This window comes from Cololabis saira, chromosome 10, assembly GCF_033807715.1.
Source record: "Cololabis saira isolate AMF1-May2022 chromosome 10, fColSai1.1, whole genome shotgun sequence".
NCBI lineage: Eukaryota > Metazoa > Chordata > Actinopteri > Beloniformes > Belonidae > Cololabis > Cololabis saira.
In genome coordinates this window covers 3,429,530-3,446,803 of record NC_084596.1, presented here as the reverse complement: position 1 = coordinate 3,446,803, position 17,274 = coordinate 3,429,530, and the positions used below count along the sequence as shown (strand labels likewise).

At 40.7% G+C, this 17,274-nt stretch overlaps 1 protein-coding gene across 1 annotated transcript in view; it reads right to left on the bottom strand.

Annotated features, from left to right (window-relative positions):
* LOC133451750 (VPS10 domain-containing receptor SorCS3-like) overlaps positions 1–16,524 on the bottom strand; it is a 252,459-nt gene extending 235,935 nt beyond the window's left edge. Inside the window, exons 1-2 of the mRNA XM_061730891.1 lie at positions 16,513–16,524; positions 15,520–15,587 (exon numbers count right to left, since the gene is read on the bottom strand). Coding sequence (XP_061586875.1) covers positions 15,520–15,587; positions 16,513–16,524 — 80 coding nt within the window. The remainder of the gene's footprint in view (positions 1–15,519; positions 15,588–16,512) is intronic.
* Positions 16,525–17,274: the final 750 nt, after the last annotated feature.

Here is a 17,274-nt window from a genome sequence, read left to right as displayed (position 1 = left end):
ATCGCTAACCTTTGTTTTCTCTGGGGAGCTGCAGCAGACTTGATTCCTCTGTAATTCCAGCGTGATTCGTGGGGGGGGACTACAGGACGCTGACGGACGCCGGCCGGCCGGCGCTCAAACGTTGCTCTTTTACTTTTACTGGCTGATGCGGCCGCTGACTGTTCCACCTCTTCATGTTCACACTTTACAGTTCCCTTCATCCCCACTCTCCAAAAAAACAACTTCAAACTACAGAGAGTAGCAGATGGAGAAGAGGGAGATAAAGAACAGGCAGAGAAAATGATGTCGCCTGTCGCAATAAAACACATAAAAACATGAGTTTGACCCCAATTCGCTGAAGTGTCGCAAGAAAGGTTTTAAGCTTTAAGATGGAAAATAAACTCCCATGCAGAAGTTTGTGCACCCTCTGGCCTAAATACCCCCCCCCCCACACTGCTTCCATCCATCACATTCATACTGATTTATAGTTATATGTAGATATGTCCATATATAGATTTATAGTCATTTTTATGTATATAATTGGAGGTAAATAAACCAGTAAATATAGCATATCTCTTATATAGTTATTCAGGTATATTGTTATATCATTGCTGTCTATTGTTCTCTATTATATTGTAGTATTATAGTAAAGTAATGATAATGTAATACTATACATTATAATTACTTCTCATAGTAGCTTAGTAACTTAATAGTAATATAATAGTAACTTAATTTTGGATGTTAGTTTGTTAGTTTTATCTTGTTTGCTTTGATTTGTTTGATTTTGACTATATTTATATATAATTGAGTATTATATCACTGTATTGAATAATTATTGAAACTCGCCTTGTTATATGTAAGAATGTTATATGTAAGAATGTTATATGTAAGAATGTTAGATGTAAGAATGTTTTTTTACACTTACCACCTACATATATATATATATATATATATATATATATATATATATATATATATATATATATATAATATATATATATATATATATATATATATATATATACCTACATATATATATATATATATATATATATATATATATATATATATATATATATATATATATATATATATATATATATGTAGGTGGTAAATTCAACAGTTCAAAAGTTCTGCCCATGGGACATAATTGTTATAATAAAACTCTTTGTAAGACATAATCTTACAAAAACACGTGTAGGGCCCGAGCACCTTCAGTGCGAAGGCCCTATTGTATCTGTAGGAATTCTTTGTATTATTTTTCTGACAAAAGGAAGACCTTTTTGCCCCCCTAAACGTGCCCAAAAAGTCACCAAATTTTGCATGCAAGTCAGGCCTGGCGAAAAATTTGATATTTAATGGTTTGCATTAATGGGCGTGGCAAAATGGCTCAACAGCGCCCCCCGGAAAACTTTGTGCCTCAAGCCCCACAATGCGGTTTGTCGTACATACACGAAAATCAGTACGCACCTGTATCATGGCCCAACTTAAAGAAAAGTCTCTGGGCGTCATGTCGAGAAACCGAACAGGAAGTCGGCCATTTTGAATTAATCGTGTCATTTTGGCGAAATTTATGCCTTCCTTCGGCAGTTAATACGGCCCGAACCGTAACGTGCACCCAGGTGTGTTATACATCAAAATGTGCGTCTCCATCCTCCGACACCACGCATTACTTTTCTCTTTCAAAAGCGTTACCGTGGCGACGCTAGACGCCGAAAAGCGCGCCCACCCTTCATCTGATTGGTTCAGACAGAAAAAACTTTGCGCCTCAAGCCCCTCAATACGGTTTGACGTACATGAACGAAAATCGCTACACACCTGTATCATGTCGCAACTTAAAGAAAAGTCTCTTGGCGCCACGGCCGAAACCGAACAGGAAGTCGGCCATTTTGAACATTCTGAATTAATCGCGTAATTTTGGAGCAATATATGCCATTCCTTCGAGAATTAATACGGCCCGAACCGTATCGTGAACCCAGATGTGTTATACATCAAAATGTGCGTCTCCATCCTGCGACTACACGCATTACTTTTCTCTTTCAAAAGTGTTACCGTGGCGACGCTAGATGCCAACAAGCGCACCCCCCCTTCATCTGATTGGTCCATATTTGATAGTTCCCCAAAAGGCACCAAATTTGGCACGCAAGCCAGGACTGGCGATAAATGTGATATTTCATGGTTTGCATTAATGGGCGTGACAAAATGGCTCAACAGCGCCCCCCGGAAAACTTTGTGCCTCAAGCCCCACAATACGGTTTGACGTACATGCACCAAAATCGCTATACACCTGTATCATGGCACAGCTTAAAGAAAAGTCTCTTGGAGCCATGGCCGAAACCGAACAGGAAGTCGGCCATTTTGAAATCTGATTGGTCCATATTTGATAGTTCTCCAAAAGTCACCAAATTTTGCATGCAAGACAGACTTGGCGATAAATTTGATATTTCACGGTTTGCATTAATGGGCATGGCCTAACGGCTCAACAGCGCCCCCTAGAATACTTTTCTCTGCCATAACTTTTGAATGGTTTGACATAGGAAGTTGTGGGTGGTGTCATGGGACTCTGTATGGAGTCCTTGACCTTCATTGGCCTGAATTAGCCCCGCCCCTTCTTCTGATTGGTTGTCCCTTTTTTCTGCTATAACTTTTGAATGGTTTGACATAGGAAGTCGTGGGTGGTATTATGGGACTCTGTAATGAGTTCTTAAGCTTCGTTGGCCTTAATTAGCCCCGCCCCTTCTTCTGATTGGTTGTCCCGATTTTCTGCTATAACTTTGGAATGGTTTGACATAGAGAGTCGTGGGTGGTGTCATCAGATTCTGTATGGAGTCCTTGACCTTCATTGGCCTGAATTAGCCCCGCCCCTTCTTCTGATTGGTTGTCCCGATTTTCTGCTATAACTTTGGAATGGTTTGACATAGAGAGTCGTGGGTGGTGTCATCAGATTCTTTATGGAGTCCTTGACCTTCATTGGGCTGAATTAGCCCCGCCCCTTCTTCTGATTGGTTGTCCCTTTTTTCTGCTATAAGTTTTGAATGGTTTGACATAGGAAGTCGTGGGTGGTGTCATTTCTGATATGCTAATGGGGGGCGGTGGCCCTGAGTGCGAGGGCCCGTTCATCGCTGCTTGCAGCTTTAATTTTGGTATTGTTATCAGATTTGAACTTGCACTAGATAAGGCTTCAGGCTGTGTTTCCGTGTGTTTTCAAACCAATAAGTCACAGATTCATCTGCAACATCTGATTACAAAAAAAATATCCGGCTGAAATAAAAACCTTCTACTTCAGTGTGTTCAAACTGAGATTACTGAATTATAGTAGCAGTTACAGTGATTCTGATAGTTGGGGGAAAAACTTCATAGTGTTACCTTTCAAAAGAGACCAGAACCATCCATGAACTTCAAACGGTTCAAGAACAGCTTTACTCTGGATATAATTTGGATAGGCGTTTTGGGCGACTTTTACAAGTGTGGCAACAGGATAAGAGTTCAAAAAGTAAAATTAGGGGTGTAACAATATATCGTGCCACGAAATTTCGCGATACAAAAACGTCACGATACGTGTCGTGGAGGTGACAAACTGTAGCTGATATTGGGTTATTAATATTAATCTATTGTGTTTACTAGTAACGACCGCGCCTCGACCCGCGGACCAAAATCTTCCTCCGCTCAGAAGAAACTAGTCCCGTTTTGAGCTCTGAACTTTTACCTATGTAAGGCTGGTGTAGAGTTAAGCCTTACCTTATTAAAGGCACTTTGAATTACCTTGAATTACCTTGTGTTGAATTGTGCTATAAAAATAAATTTGCCTTGCCTTGCTTTGCCTTAAATTAAACCTTTACTTATGTAAGTCTAGTGTAGAGTTAAGCCTTACCTTATTAAATTAAACCTTTTCGTGTCGTGAGTAGGATAAACACGGGGAAACTTCTGCTGAGTTCCAGTGTACTTTAATGTCCCTCAACAGTGTAGGATTTTAGAACATCAACACAGCAGCTAGTGCCGTACTGTGGCGTATCACTCCGCCCAATCTAAAACAGACTAATCACTACAGATAAACTGACTAGTGTCATTATAGTCCCTGATTTACATCAGAATATAAAGAATATATTTATAAAATAATGAAATAACCTTCTTAACAAAAATAAATCTCCTCTTACACTTATAAGGTGAGCATGAATCAATCTTTTTATGATGTAAAATTGTATGTATTTATTTACTTTTATTTATTTATTTAATTTTAGTTGTTAAATTACTGGAAAAGAAAAAAGTCAAATCATACATGAGAGAAACTATTCAGTTTGTGTCTAAATATTTGTACTTGTATGAAACTGAAGATCATAATGCAAACCTGACATTTACTTTTAGTTCAGTTTGTGGAAAATGGTTGGTCTGGCTTTCTCTTTAAAACTTAAACAGTTATAAAACATTACAAACTGTAACAATAAGACAAACGCACAGCATTGTTTTGTATTTTGTGTCTTTCAAATAAAAGACCATTTTTTCCAGTCATATGTTCCTCATTCAAGGTTGTTAAAAAAATACTGCTATAATATGGTATCGTTATCGTGACCTCAATATCGTGTATCGTACCGTATCGTGAGATTAGTGTATCGTTACACCCTAATACATAAATGAGTACACCCCCTTTGAAAAGTAACATTTTATACAATATATCATTGAAAACAAACAATATTTCCAAAATGTGCACAGGTTACGTTTAATACAGCATCTGTTGAACTTTTGACTTAAAACAAAGGTTAATAATATAACTCAGATGACATATTTTTCAATTTTAGTCAAATTAGTGTGGTGCAATAATGAGTACACCCCACTGTAGGTCTCTGAGCAAAGCTACATTTTAGGCTCCCAATGTGTAATTGAACAAGCATTCAACCACAGGTGAGTCTAATTAGTCATTACACAGGTGTTCATTAGGCAGGTGGCTACAAAAGGGGGTTACCTAAAGCAAACCACCCCTTCCCATTTCCTGCTGTCCGCAATGGCACCACATGGAAGAGAAATGACACCAGATCTGCGAAAGATAATCATTTCTTTACACCAGAAAGGTAAAGGCTACAAGACTATCAGCAAAACCTTACAAATTAGTAAGAATACAGTTGCAAAAGTAATTCAAAAATTTAAGAAAGATGGAACTGCAACCACTGCACAGAGACGTCCAGGTCGACCACGGAAGTTAACACCACGACAGGAGCGTCTTGTGATGAGAAGGGTTGAAGAAAACCGGCATGCAAGTTCCCTGCAATTATCTAGGGAAGTAGCAAGTGCAACTGGAGTGACTGTTTCTCGTGACACAATACGCCGTACAGTGCAGAGGAATGGCATGCATGGGTGTCGTCCTCGAAAGAAGCCTCTCCTAAAGCCCAGTCACAAGAAAGCCCGTCTAGAGTTTGCCAGGGCACATGCCGACAAAGGTGAGCGCTACTGGGACTCTATACTGTGGAGTGATGAGACCAAAATCAATCTTTTTGGAACCTATGGCTTCAACACTGTCTGGCGTCGCAAGGGTGAGGAATACAAAGAAAAGTGCATGGTGCCCACAGTGAAACATGGAGGGGGTAGTGTCCTTATGTGGGGCTGCATGGGTGCTGCTGGTGTTGGGGAGCTGCATTTCATTGATGGCATCATGAATTCAGAAATGTACTGCTCTATACTGAAAACTAAGATGCTTCCATCACTTCTTGCCCTTGGTCGTCGTGCCCTTTTCCAACACGACAATGATCCTAAGCACACATCTAAAGCCACTGCTGGCTTTCTGAAAAGGAACATGGTGAGAGTGATTCCGTGGCCAAGTATGTCACCTGATCTGAACCCAATTGAACATCTTTGGGGAATTCTAAAGAGACAGGTTGAGCATCACTCTCCATCCAACATCCAATCTCTGAAAGAGGTCATTGTAGAAGAATGGAAAAAGATTGATGTTGCCAAATGTCGCCAACTTGTGCATTCCATGCCCAGGAAACTTGAAGCTGTTATTAAAAATAATGGAGGCCATACAAAGTACTAAATATACTAAATTTAGTAGTTTTTGTTGTGGGGTGTACTCATTTTTGCACCACACTAATTTGACTAAAAAAGGAAAATATGGCATCTGAGTTATATTATTAACCTTTGTTTTAAGTCAAAAGTTCAACAGATGCTGTATTAAACGTAACCTGTGCACATTTTGGAAATATTGTTTGTTTTCAATGACATATTGTATAAAATGTTACTTTTCAAAGGGGGTGTACTCATTTATGCTGGGCACTATATATATATATATATATATATATATATATATATATATATATATATATATATATATATATATATATATATATATATATATATATATATATATATAAATGATATAAATAAATGAATATTTATAAAAGATGGTTGGTATCAGACATTAACGGGTTGTGAGGAGTTGTGATCAGAGCTCTGACCTTGTGTTTGGATCAGTGAAACTCCCCATCAGCTCGTTAAGAGGATCCACATAAATAATGATCTCTCAAACCTGAAGTGACTGCTTCCCCCCACGCTAGCAAGACGCTAGCGGGACGCTAGCAAGACGCTAGCGAGATGTCCCCCAGCCGCCGTCGCAGAGCTGTTTCACAACATTCCTTAATCACTGTCATTTTCCCTGACACTAATTCCAGGTCGTTACCGTGGTAATGAACGGTTCTTCACAGCTAACTTCCTTAGGACTGTAATCAGGACAGTAATCAGAACCCGAGGAGAATCGATACGGAGATTTTCCTTTTCAACAAATCAGCAGTAATTTCCTGAGCGGAAGATAAGAGCAAAGTGATGCGGCGGAGCTACGAGTGAGAGTGAAGTTTAAAAGATATGGAGGTTAAAGTGAAGGGTCAGATCCCAGATCCCAGATTTCAGCCCCTCCAGGACTCGGGAGAAGTTCCCGGTCCGACTCCACCGGAGTCCTTCATGGTTCTGGTCGCTCCGTCTTTCTAATGATGCTTTATTGAGGTTTTATTGACGTTCATCGGTTTTTGTCTTGAATTTTGGCCAAGACTAGTTCAGCTCAAGACCAAGACTAGTTTAGCTCAAGACCAAGACTAGTTCAGCTCAAGACCAAGACTAGTTCAGCTCAAGACCAAGACTAGTTCAGCTCAAGACCAAGACCAAGACTAGTTTAGCTCAAGACCAAGACTAGTTCAGCTCAAGACCAAGACTAGTTTAGCTCAAGACCAAGACTAGTTTAGCTCAAGACCAAGACTAGTTCAGCTCAAGACCAAGACTAGTTCAGCTCAAGACCAAGACTAGTTCAGCTCAAGACCAAGACTAGTTTAGCTCAAGACCAAGAAAGACCAAGTCAAGACCAAGACTAGTTCAGCTCAAGACCAAGACTAGTTTAGCTCAAGACCAAGACTAGTTCAGCTCAAGACCAAGACTAGTTCAGCTCAAGACCAAGACTAGTTCAGCTCAAGACCAAGACTAGTTCAGCTCAAGACCAAGACTAGTTTAGCTCAAGACCAAGACCAAGACCAAGACTAGTTCATCTCAAGACCAAGACTAGTTCATCTCAAGACCAAGACCAAGACCAAGACTAGTTCAGCTCAAGACCAAGACTAGTTCAGCTCAAGACCAAGACTAGTTCAGCTCAAGACCAAGACTAGTTCATCTCAAGACCAAGACCAAGACCAAGACTAGTTCAGCTCAAGACCAAGACTAGTTTAGCTCAAGACCAAGAAAGACCAAGTCAAGACCAAGACTAGTTCATCTCAAGACCAAGACCAATACCAAGACTAGTTCAGCTCAAGACCAAGACCAATACCAAGACTAGTTCAGCTCAAGACCAAGACCAAGACCAAGACTAGTTTAGCTCAAGACCAAGACTAGTTCATCTCAAGACCAAGACTAGTTTAGCTCAAGACCAAGAAAGACCAAGTCAAGACCAAGACTAGTTCATCTCAAGACCAAGACCAATACCAAGACTAGTTCATCTCAAGACCAAGACCAATACCAAGACTAGTTCAGCTCAAGACCAAGACCAATACCAAGACTAGTTCAGCTCAAGACCAAGACTAGTTCAGCTCAAGACCAAGACTAGTTCAGCTCAAGACCAAGACCAAAATGGACCAAGTCAAGACCAACTCAAATCCAAGACCAAGACCACAAAAAAGTGGTCTTGAGACCAGAGACCAGACACCAGAGTCCAGAGTCCAGAGACCAGAGTCCAGACACCAGACACCAGAGACCAGAGACCGGTCTGGTGAAATACAGGTCTAGTTTGAAGTGGACTGGAAACCCGGGGGTTGGACCACACCCAGTGATCATGTGGACTGTTATAGATGTTTATGAACATTTTGTGAATGTATATTCAAACTTTGAAACCCTGGTCAACCCCCCCCAGCTTGAAACCGGCTGTAATGTGCCTCCTAAAATGGCCACCGTGCCATGAACTACAATCCCAGCGTGCTTTGCGTCCCAGGGGGCGGCGCCTGAGGGCGGCGTGCACCCAATCACAAGCGAGGTACTGATGACGTCATCGCAGCGCGCGGAGATACAAAACTCTGTGCTGCACCGAGACTCTCATCCCCTGTCTAACTCCTTTCTTTTCTTCGAGCACTCTCCCATACCAGGGACCGTGCTGCCCGGGACGACCGCTCCGGAGCCAGAACCCGCCAGGAGCTCCAGCCTTGGACCGCGAGGCCCTCCCGCAGCCCGGCAACGAGCCGACGTTCCGAAGGGAGGAACCGGCCCCCGTGCGCAACGAGGCGGTGTGTTGAGGCCGCGATCAGGACCCAGAGCCGGCGTGAGGTTGCTCCAGCCACTGTTCACTTTTTCTTTGAAGTTAGGAGCAGGAGAGAGACTGAGCGGTAGGAATGGGCGATATTTTACCGTTCACGAAAAAATTCCAAAAAATTCCCCAAAAAATTCCCCACGGTAAGAATTTATCATCTCGCGGTAAAAAGGATAAATTCCCGTTGATGATGTTTTTGTGTAACAAACATGGCGGAAGGAGCTCGTTATTAAACGAGGCTCCAGCTCCGTTATCTGGAACTGGTTTGGATTTAAAAAGAGAAACGAGGAGCAAACATCATCTATTATGTGCAGAGTCTGCAAAAACAGAAGGGAAATGGTTGTTACATTTTGATATAACGTTTAACTATTACGAAAAAAAATTCCAATAGTATCTAAATTGTGGCATGTTCCAACCACAGGTTAATTTGCACATTTTATTTATAGAAGAGGTCATAACTGATAGGATTTTATTTTCAGTGAACTTTTATTTATTTGTCCTGTTTCTTTATTTATCAGGTTGTATTTTTTTCTACTTTGTGATTTTATAAGCTAAGAAAACTTGGAGGACAATGGTATTTTAGCTGTTTGCTGTTATCCCACTGTTTAAGCCTTACAGTTAGAATAAATCTGTTCTTACATTTCAAACTTGTTTCATTTGAGTCATTACAGTTTTGCAGTACAGGTGTGTTAAATTAATTGTTTTTTATCAATTCAATTTAATTGGTGTAGTTTAGTATTTAGTATCTTTTAGAGCAGTGTTTTGGCTCCAAAGACTGAATGTGGTGATAGATTTATAGTTACAAAGATGGAGTTTAATTGGTATATTTTTTATCGTCATTTTTATCGTTATCGGGATAAATGCCAGAAATTATCGTGATACATTTTTTAGTCTAGTTCAAGTTTCATTTTTATTGATTGTTGTTTTTCTGGTTAATTAATGGTTTTGTGTTTATCATAGTGTGCCATCAGGATTTATTTGGGGTGTTACGTTACCATCTTTTGACACCTATATGTAAATACATTCTGGTTGATTTTTAATGAGTGGTTTTTGTTGTTTTATGCAATTTTGGTCACAATTGATTGTTTTGACAGAGTCAGTGCTCGGATCTTCAATTTTTATTCTGTAAGAGATAGTAAGATTTACAGTTCTGCAGAATAATCCTAAACTCTTGAGACTGATATTCTGCTTTAAAAGTTGTAATTTCCCTGGATTAAGGCCCCGGGGTGGTGCCCCATACGAGAATTATTATCATTTTGATAATTCAATTTGATAAATAGTCGACTTCATTAATTATTAATAATTATTAATAAAATTATTCGATAACTGATCAGCTAAAGCTCCAGTTGCACAACCGGGTCTCAGCTGGTTTACCAGCATTCCCAGCAGGACGAGACAAGAGCAGCTTCTTCAACGAAGCGTCACTGCCGAGACAATCTGTGTTAGAATGGAAGCCATGTTAGTAAAACTGATGCTGTCATTGTGTTTACACTGATCCAGCAGGAAAACTAAAGGAAAGTTTCATCCCACCAACAAACTTTCTCAGACACAGCCACATAAAACGGCTAATAAATGGAGGAAACAAGCGCCGCAGGTTTGATGTGCAGAAATAACGAGGGACGTGTCATATTTCAGCGGTGATTGGAAGGAAATACTTCCTCCACTTTGTTGTCTAAATCCCTGGAAATGAGTTTTGGTCTTGTCATGTTTGATCAATCCTCCAGAGATGAGTCTGTGAACATGAAGGGTTTTGCTGAGTTATCCCCCCCACCGATAGAATATGCAGAAACGGAGTGATCAGCTCTCATTGTTTAAGGTCAGGGTGTTCATTAAGTCTGGCAGACGGCCGGCGGCGGCTGCTTTGAGCTTTCTGCCACCGCCTGACCTTTGCAGGAAGGAAACGCTTGACGTGCCATTTCAGGCGTTTTCTTGCCAAAACGATAAACATTGTCTTCACCTGCTCGTCCTCAGACGCCAGCGGAGCTGAGACGTAACGAGCTGACGCCGGGATTGGTGGGACGTCTGAGGAGACTGCAGACGCTCCGGCAGAATAATACGCCTAACGGGATATTATAGAAGAGTATTAGGGCCAGGCAGGAAAAGATAAAAATTATATTTTGGAGGAGGAAGATTTTTTTTTCATTATACACTTAAAGAAAAAAGACGAAATGTCAAGATTAATGTTAAAGTACAATTTCGAGAAAAAAGTAGAAATGTTGAGAAAAAATTCGAAATGTTGAGAAAAAAGTTGAAATTTTGTGACTAAAGTTGAAAAGTCGAGATTAATGTTGAAGTACAATTTCAAGAAAAACGATGAAATGTCGAGAAAAAATTCGAAATGTTGAGAAAAAAAGTTGAAATGTCGAGAAAAAAGTCGAAATTTTGAGAAAAAAGTCGAAATGTCGAGAAAAAATTGAGAAAAAATCAAAATATTGGGAAAAAAGTCGAAATGTCGAGAAAAAAGTCGAAATGTTGAGAAAAGAGTCGAAATGTCGAGAAAAAAGTCGAAATTTTGTGAATAAAGTTGAAATGTTGAGATTAATGTTGAAGTACAATTTCAAGAAAAACGATGAAATGTCGAGAAAAAATTTGAAATGTCGAGAAAAAGTCGAAATGTTGAGAAAAAAGTCGAAATATCGATTTTAATGTTGAAGTACAATTTTGAGAAAAAAGTCATAATGTCGAGAGAAAAGTCTAAATGTGGAGAATAACTCTGCTGCTTTGAGGTTTCTGCCACCGCCTGACCTTTGCAGGAAGGCAGCGCTTGACGTGCCATTTCAGGCATTTTCTTGCCAAAACGATAAACATTCTCTTCACCTGCTCGTCCTCAGACGCCACCGGAGCTGAGATGAACGTTTTACCTCTGCACATCAGACAGGCCTCCTCACTGTCTGCTTTTAAAACCAACCTCAAAACCCACTTTTACTCATTGGCCTTTAACCCAGTATCAGACCTCGCTCTGTTTTTAGTGGGTTTATGTCATTTTATTTATTTGTTTATTTATTTGTTTTTATTGTCTTTTGCTGTTGTTTTGTTTGTCCTATTATGTACAGCACTTTGTTTCAGCTGTGTTTGTTTTAAAGCGCTTTATAAATAAAGTTGAGTTGAGTTGAGTTGAGTATTAGGGCCAGGCAGGAGAAAAATAAAAATTATATTTTGGAGGAGGAAGATTTGTTTTTTCATTATGCGCTTAAAGAAAAAAGTCGAAATGTCGAGAAAAAAGTCGAAATGTCGAGATTAATGTTGAAGTACAATTTCGCTGAGGCTGCTGCCCCCACGACCCGGGAACGGATAAGCGGAAGAAGATGAGTGATGAGTGAGTGAGTATAATTTCGAGAAAAAAGTCGGAATGTCGAGAAAAAGTCGAAATATTGAGAAAAAGTCAAAATGTTGGGAAAAAAGTTGAAATTTCGAGAAAAAAGTTGAAATGTCGAGAAAAAAGTAAAAAGTTGAGAAAAAAGTAAAAATGTTGAGAAAAAAGTCGAAATTTCGAGAAAAAAGTTGAAATGTCGAGAAAAAAGTAAAAATGTGGAGATTAATGTTGAAGTACAATTTCGAGAAAAAAGATGAAATCTTGAGAAAAAAGGCTAAATTTCGACTTTTTTCTTAAAATGGCATTTCAACATTAATCTCCATATTTCGACCACCAGGGAGCCGGCGTGAGGCGCCGCTGCAGCTACTGTCCCTTTTCTTTCCAGAATTGGAAGCAGAGAGAAACGAGGCCTCGGACTGGAACCCCCAGCAGAACGCCAGTCCCTCCCAACCCAGAACCAAGGGAGACGTGAGGCTGTTTTGGGTAATCAGTTTGATCTAGAGCGGTTCAGAGCTAAATTTGTGTTTAAGGTTGTTTATCATATGTATATTACTGTGTAACGTCGGCAACTACCGGCATTATTGTTTGTTTATTTTGTGGCGCCATCTTCGCCAGTTATCCGTGGGCGCCGCCATCTTTAAATGCGTTGCCGGCCACGTGCAGCCAGTTGTCTGGAGACACAGATGAAGTTTGGTATCACGTGTTTACTGTTTTGATTCATTTTCCTTATGCAGTTAACGTTTTATTCTTGTTGTTTCTTTATGGTAGTGTTATGTTTAACTGTAGTTTGCCGTCAGGATTTATTCAATGGTGTCGCTTTTCCAACTTCTTGACACCTGGATGTGAATAAATTCTGAATGATTTTAATGAGAGACGGTTCAACGGTTATTCTGTAGTGATAATAGTAAAATGTAATATCTGCAGAATAATAATCTATTTTTGAGACTGATTTCGCTGTTAAAGTTATCATTTTTCCTGGTTAAAATCCAGGTGGTGCCCCGAGGATTAAATCATTTTGATAATTCAATTTGATAAATAGTCTACTTTATTAATTATTAATAATTGTTGAATACAATTATTAATAACTCTTGATAACTGAACAGCGCCACCTACGTGTGGCACAACACTGCTATGTAGGGGTGGGACAATACGGTAACTCACGATTCAATACTGTGGCGATAATAATAATAATGATAATATCACGATATCTACGATATTCAATATATTGTAAGAAATGTAATCTACGATATATCACGATATATGTGACTGAAAAAGAAAAAATACCCATAAAAAGGAAAACGTCTGTAGTTATGCATTTATTCAATGCCAAAACTTCATACAATGTAAAAAGAAAGTGCATTTGTATATATTTGCCTCACTGTCTCCTAGTCTTGTAAATGTAAACACTTTACAGCTGGAAATATTAAAGTGCATGAACAATAGTGCGGTGACAACCGCCTAAATCCATTATGTGTGTTGATTTGATAGTGCCTTATGTTCCTGGCAGAGCTCTTCGCTCCCAGAGTGCATCGGTTATTTATTGCGACAGAGAGCGCAACAATATATTGCAATATCGATTTTTTTCCCCACCACTACTGCTATGGCACCAGCTAATGGGGATCCTTAATAAATACATATAAATAAATAAAGACGGATTCAAGTTTTCCACTGGAATCTGGTTCATGATGGTGAAACACCAAAGAAGAGTCCAGAGTGGGACTTTTACTGAGTTTTATCTGTAAACCAGGCTATTGTTGGAGCTTGTAGCTGCTTGGTGTTGGAACTGGGTTTGTTTTGGTGGAACGGTGGAACTTCCTGTCTGACATGAGAACGATGGAGAGTGAAGCACGGCTGAGGTGTGAGAGTTATGATGCAGGTTTCCTCCCGGGGGCCCGTGTTCCCAGAACCATCTGTGACGGGGCAGATGTCTGGGGAGGGGGGGGGTCTAACCAGCAGGGACTGCAGCTTCATCAAAGGAAACATGTAATCTATTCCCCACCCTGCACATGAAGATGCAGAGCAGTGAGCGGTGTTTCCACCTGCTTCACCAGGACGTCCTGCTGCTGCTCTAGAGCTACATGTTTTATTTCCAGTCTCTCAAACACCAGAATCATCTCTGTGTACTCTAAATAACCCTATAGGCCATAAATAACCAAGGCCCTAGTTGTTTTAAAGAACTTTTTACCCCCTACCTGCCAGGGCCGCCCTCAGATCTAGCACCCTGTAATGTAATAACGCCTGAAAATGTAATCAAATTTGCACTTAACTCAATCGAAAATGTAATAAAACCCAATAATGTAATAACTTCCCCAATAATGTAATAAAATATCCTGACGGATATTGTAATAACATTTTTACCAATAATGTAATACCTTATTACGTTACGTCACATTGTAGAAAAACGACTTTTAAGTATCTCCTCAAGGTTACTTTGATTTGCAATCAGGTAATTAGCGCATAATAACAAATTATTCAAGATAAAACTCCAAGGACCAATCCAGACTAAGAAGGACCGGCAAATTGAGACTAGTATGGTGACAAAGACAGAGGACAAATCCAGACTGGTATAGAGACAAATCCAGACTGGTTTAGAGACAAATCCAGACTGGTTTAGAGATAAATCCAGACTGGTTTAGAGACAAATCCAGACTGGTTTAGAGACAAATCCAGACTGGTTTAGAGATAAATCCAGACTGGTATAGAAACAAATCCAGACTGGTATAAAGACAAATCCAGACTGGTTTAGAGATAAATCCAGACTGGTTTAGAGACAAATCCAGACTGGTTTAGAGATAAATCCAGACTGGTTTAGAGACAAATCCAGACTGGTTTAGAAATAAATCCAGACTGGTTTAGAGATAAATCCAGACTGGTATAGAGACAAATCCAGACGACAAATCCAGACTGGTAAAGAGACAAATCCAGACTGGTATAGCGACAAATCCAGACTGGTATAGCGACAAATCCAGACTAAATTACCGAAATATTCAGACTTTTTCTGAGTCTATGCGCTGGCTCACTGTCGTGTAACATCAGTTGGACAAATACTTATATATAATAATAACCGATCAACAATAAATAAATCCTTTTCTGACATTTAAAGGACATGGTTTCACTGGAAACGGCACATCCATCCCAGGAAACCTCTGAGAGGAAGATAAACAAATAAGCGCATGTGTTAGAACATCAAGTAACCCATTTTATGATAATTTGAGACATGGGGGTTCCTCCTCCTTACAAGTACTCCATTAGTTCCACGATTGTGTTTGTCATTTATCCTGCAGGGGCGAAGTGCTACATCAGATAATAACGGCAGAACAACATCAGCAGCGTCCTGGAGGACAGACGCTCTCAGACAGCAGCGCAGATAAGATCAGGGTTTACTCTTCATGGGAGTCCTGGACACGTTAACACGTCCAGGGACTCCAGCCACCACAGAGGAAATAAAAGGGTGTTTAGTTCCTACCTCCAGAGCGAGCTCTCGGTGACGCTGCCGATGTGGAAGTCGTAGAGTTTGGTCAGAATCAGGATCACCTGCAAAGACAGAGGAGCCAACGTTAGGACGTCTGCTGTGCTGGTCGGAGGACGAGGCATTACACTGTATTGTACTCTATTACACTGTATTGTACTCTATTACACTGTATTGTACTGCATTACTTTGTATTGTACTGCATTACACTGTATTGTACTGCATTGCACTGTATAGTACTGCATTACTATAAATCCATCCATCCATCCATCCATCCATCCATCCATCCATCCATCTCTTCCTCCAGCTCTTCCTCCATCTCTTCCTCCATCTCTTCCTCCAGCTCTTCCTCCATCTCTTCGGAGGGGAGTCCGAGGCGTTCCCAGGCCAGCCCAGCGTGTCCTGGGTCTTCCCCGGGGTCTCCTCCCGGAGGGACATGCCTGGAACACCTCCCTAGGGAGGAGGGACATGCCTGGAACTCCTCCCTAGGGAGGAGGGACATGCCTGGAACACCTCCCTAGGGCGGAGGGACATGCCTGGATCCCTACCGCTTGTATCCGCGTCTCGTCTCGTCCTTTCGGTCACTACCCAAAGTTCATGACCATTCATTACATGGTCATTACAATTAAATTACATTTTATGTATATAGCGTCTATTACAACAGAAGTTGTCTCCAGGATCTTTCCAGAGACCAGAACATAAACCCCCAAGAAATTATTACATAAACATAACATAAACAATGGCAGGTAAAAACTCCCCTAGTGGGAGAAAAACCTTAACAACGATTACACTACATTGCACTGCATTACACTGTATCACATTGCATTGCAATGCGTGACTGGGTACATCAGCACTAGCGTGGCTAACATCTAGCCCTCCAACCAGAACACAACGTCAGGTACATCGTGTGCACTGCATTATACTGCATCACACCACATTACACTGCATTACACAACATTGCACCGCATTGCAACGCATTACTTGACGGACCTGGGGCCTCATCTATAAAGCTTGCTTGCGCAGAAAAAGCGCCTGAAAGTTGCGGAAGCCGCCAGCTACGCAAAGTCTCGGATCTAAAAAAGAAAAAACTAACCGAAAAATCTGCTTATCTTTACGGCAACCCTGACCCTCCCGTAAGAATTTACTTAAGACACGGGGACCTGGCGACGCAGGGATTGAGGTGGTGAAATGAAGCCAGATTCATGTCATACTCTTAATAATGTCATCACATATCACAACATATATCAGACTTAGAATAATAAAATAATAAAATAAAATAAAATAGCGCTGATCGTGTTCCTCTGTGTGAAGCTCAGTCAGTCAGGACTCTGGTGCTGCTGGAGCTGCAGCCTCTTCTTCAGCCACAAACATGAAATGAGGGGCTGCGTTTAGGGAGCCCCTAAAGGGACTCAGATTTTTTTCATATATGAGTTTTACGCGCGCGTGAAACCTTTCTGGCGGGTGTATGGTGCCTAAATTAGGGTACCGCGTTAAAACGACGCAGAGCCTACGGCGTAGGGTACGCGGCGACGCGCACCTACGCCGTAGGCTCTGCGTTAAAGGAACGCAGAACCATAAACCCGCCCTGAGCAGCTCTGAGGGAGAGGAGGAGGGGGAGCGGGGCTGCGGGGCCGTTTTCGTATCGCTTTCATACAGTGTCTTGATAATTTGCAATTTAAGGCTGAGCCTACCGTTAGTTTTTAAACTTTAAAAAGTAAGGGGACAAAAAACATGATTTTGAAAAGACGGGGG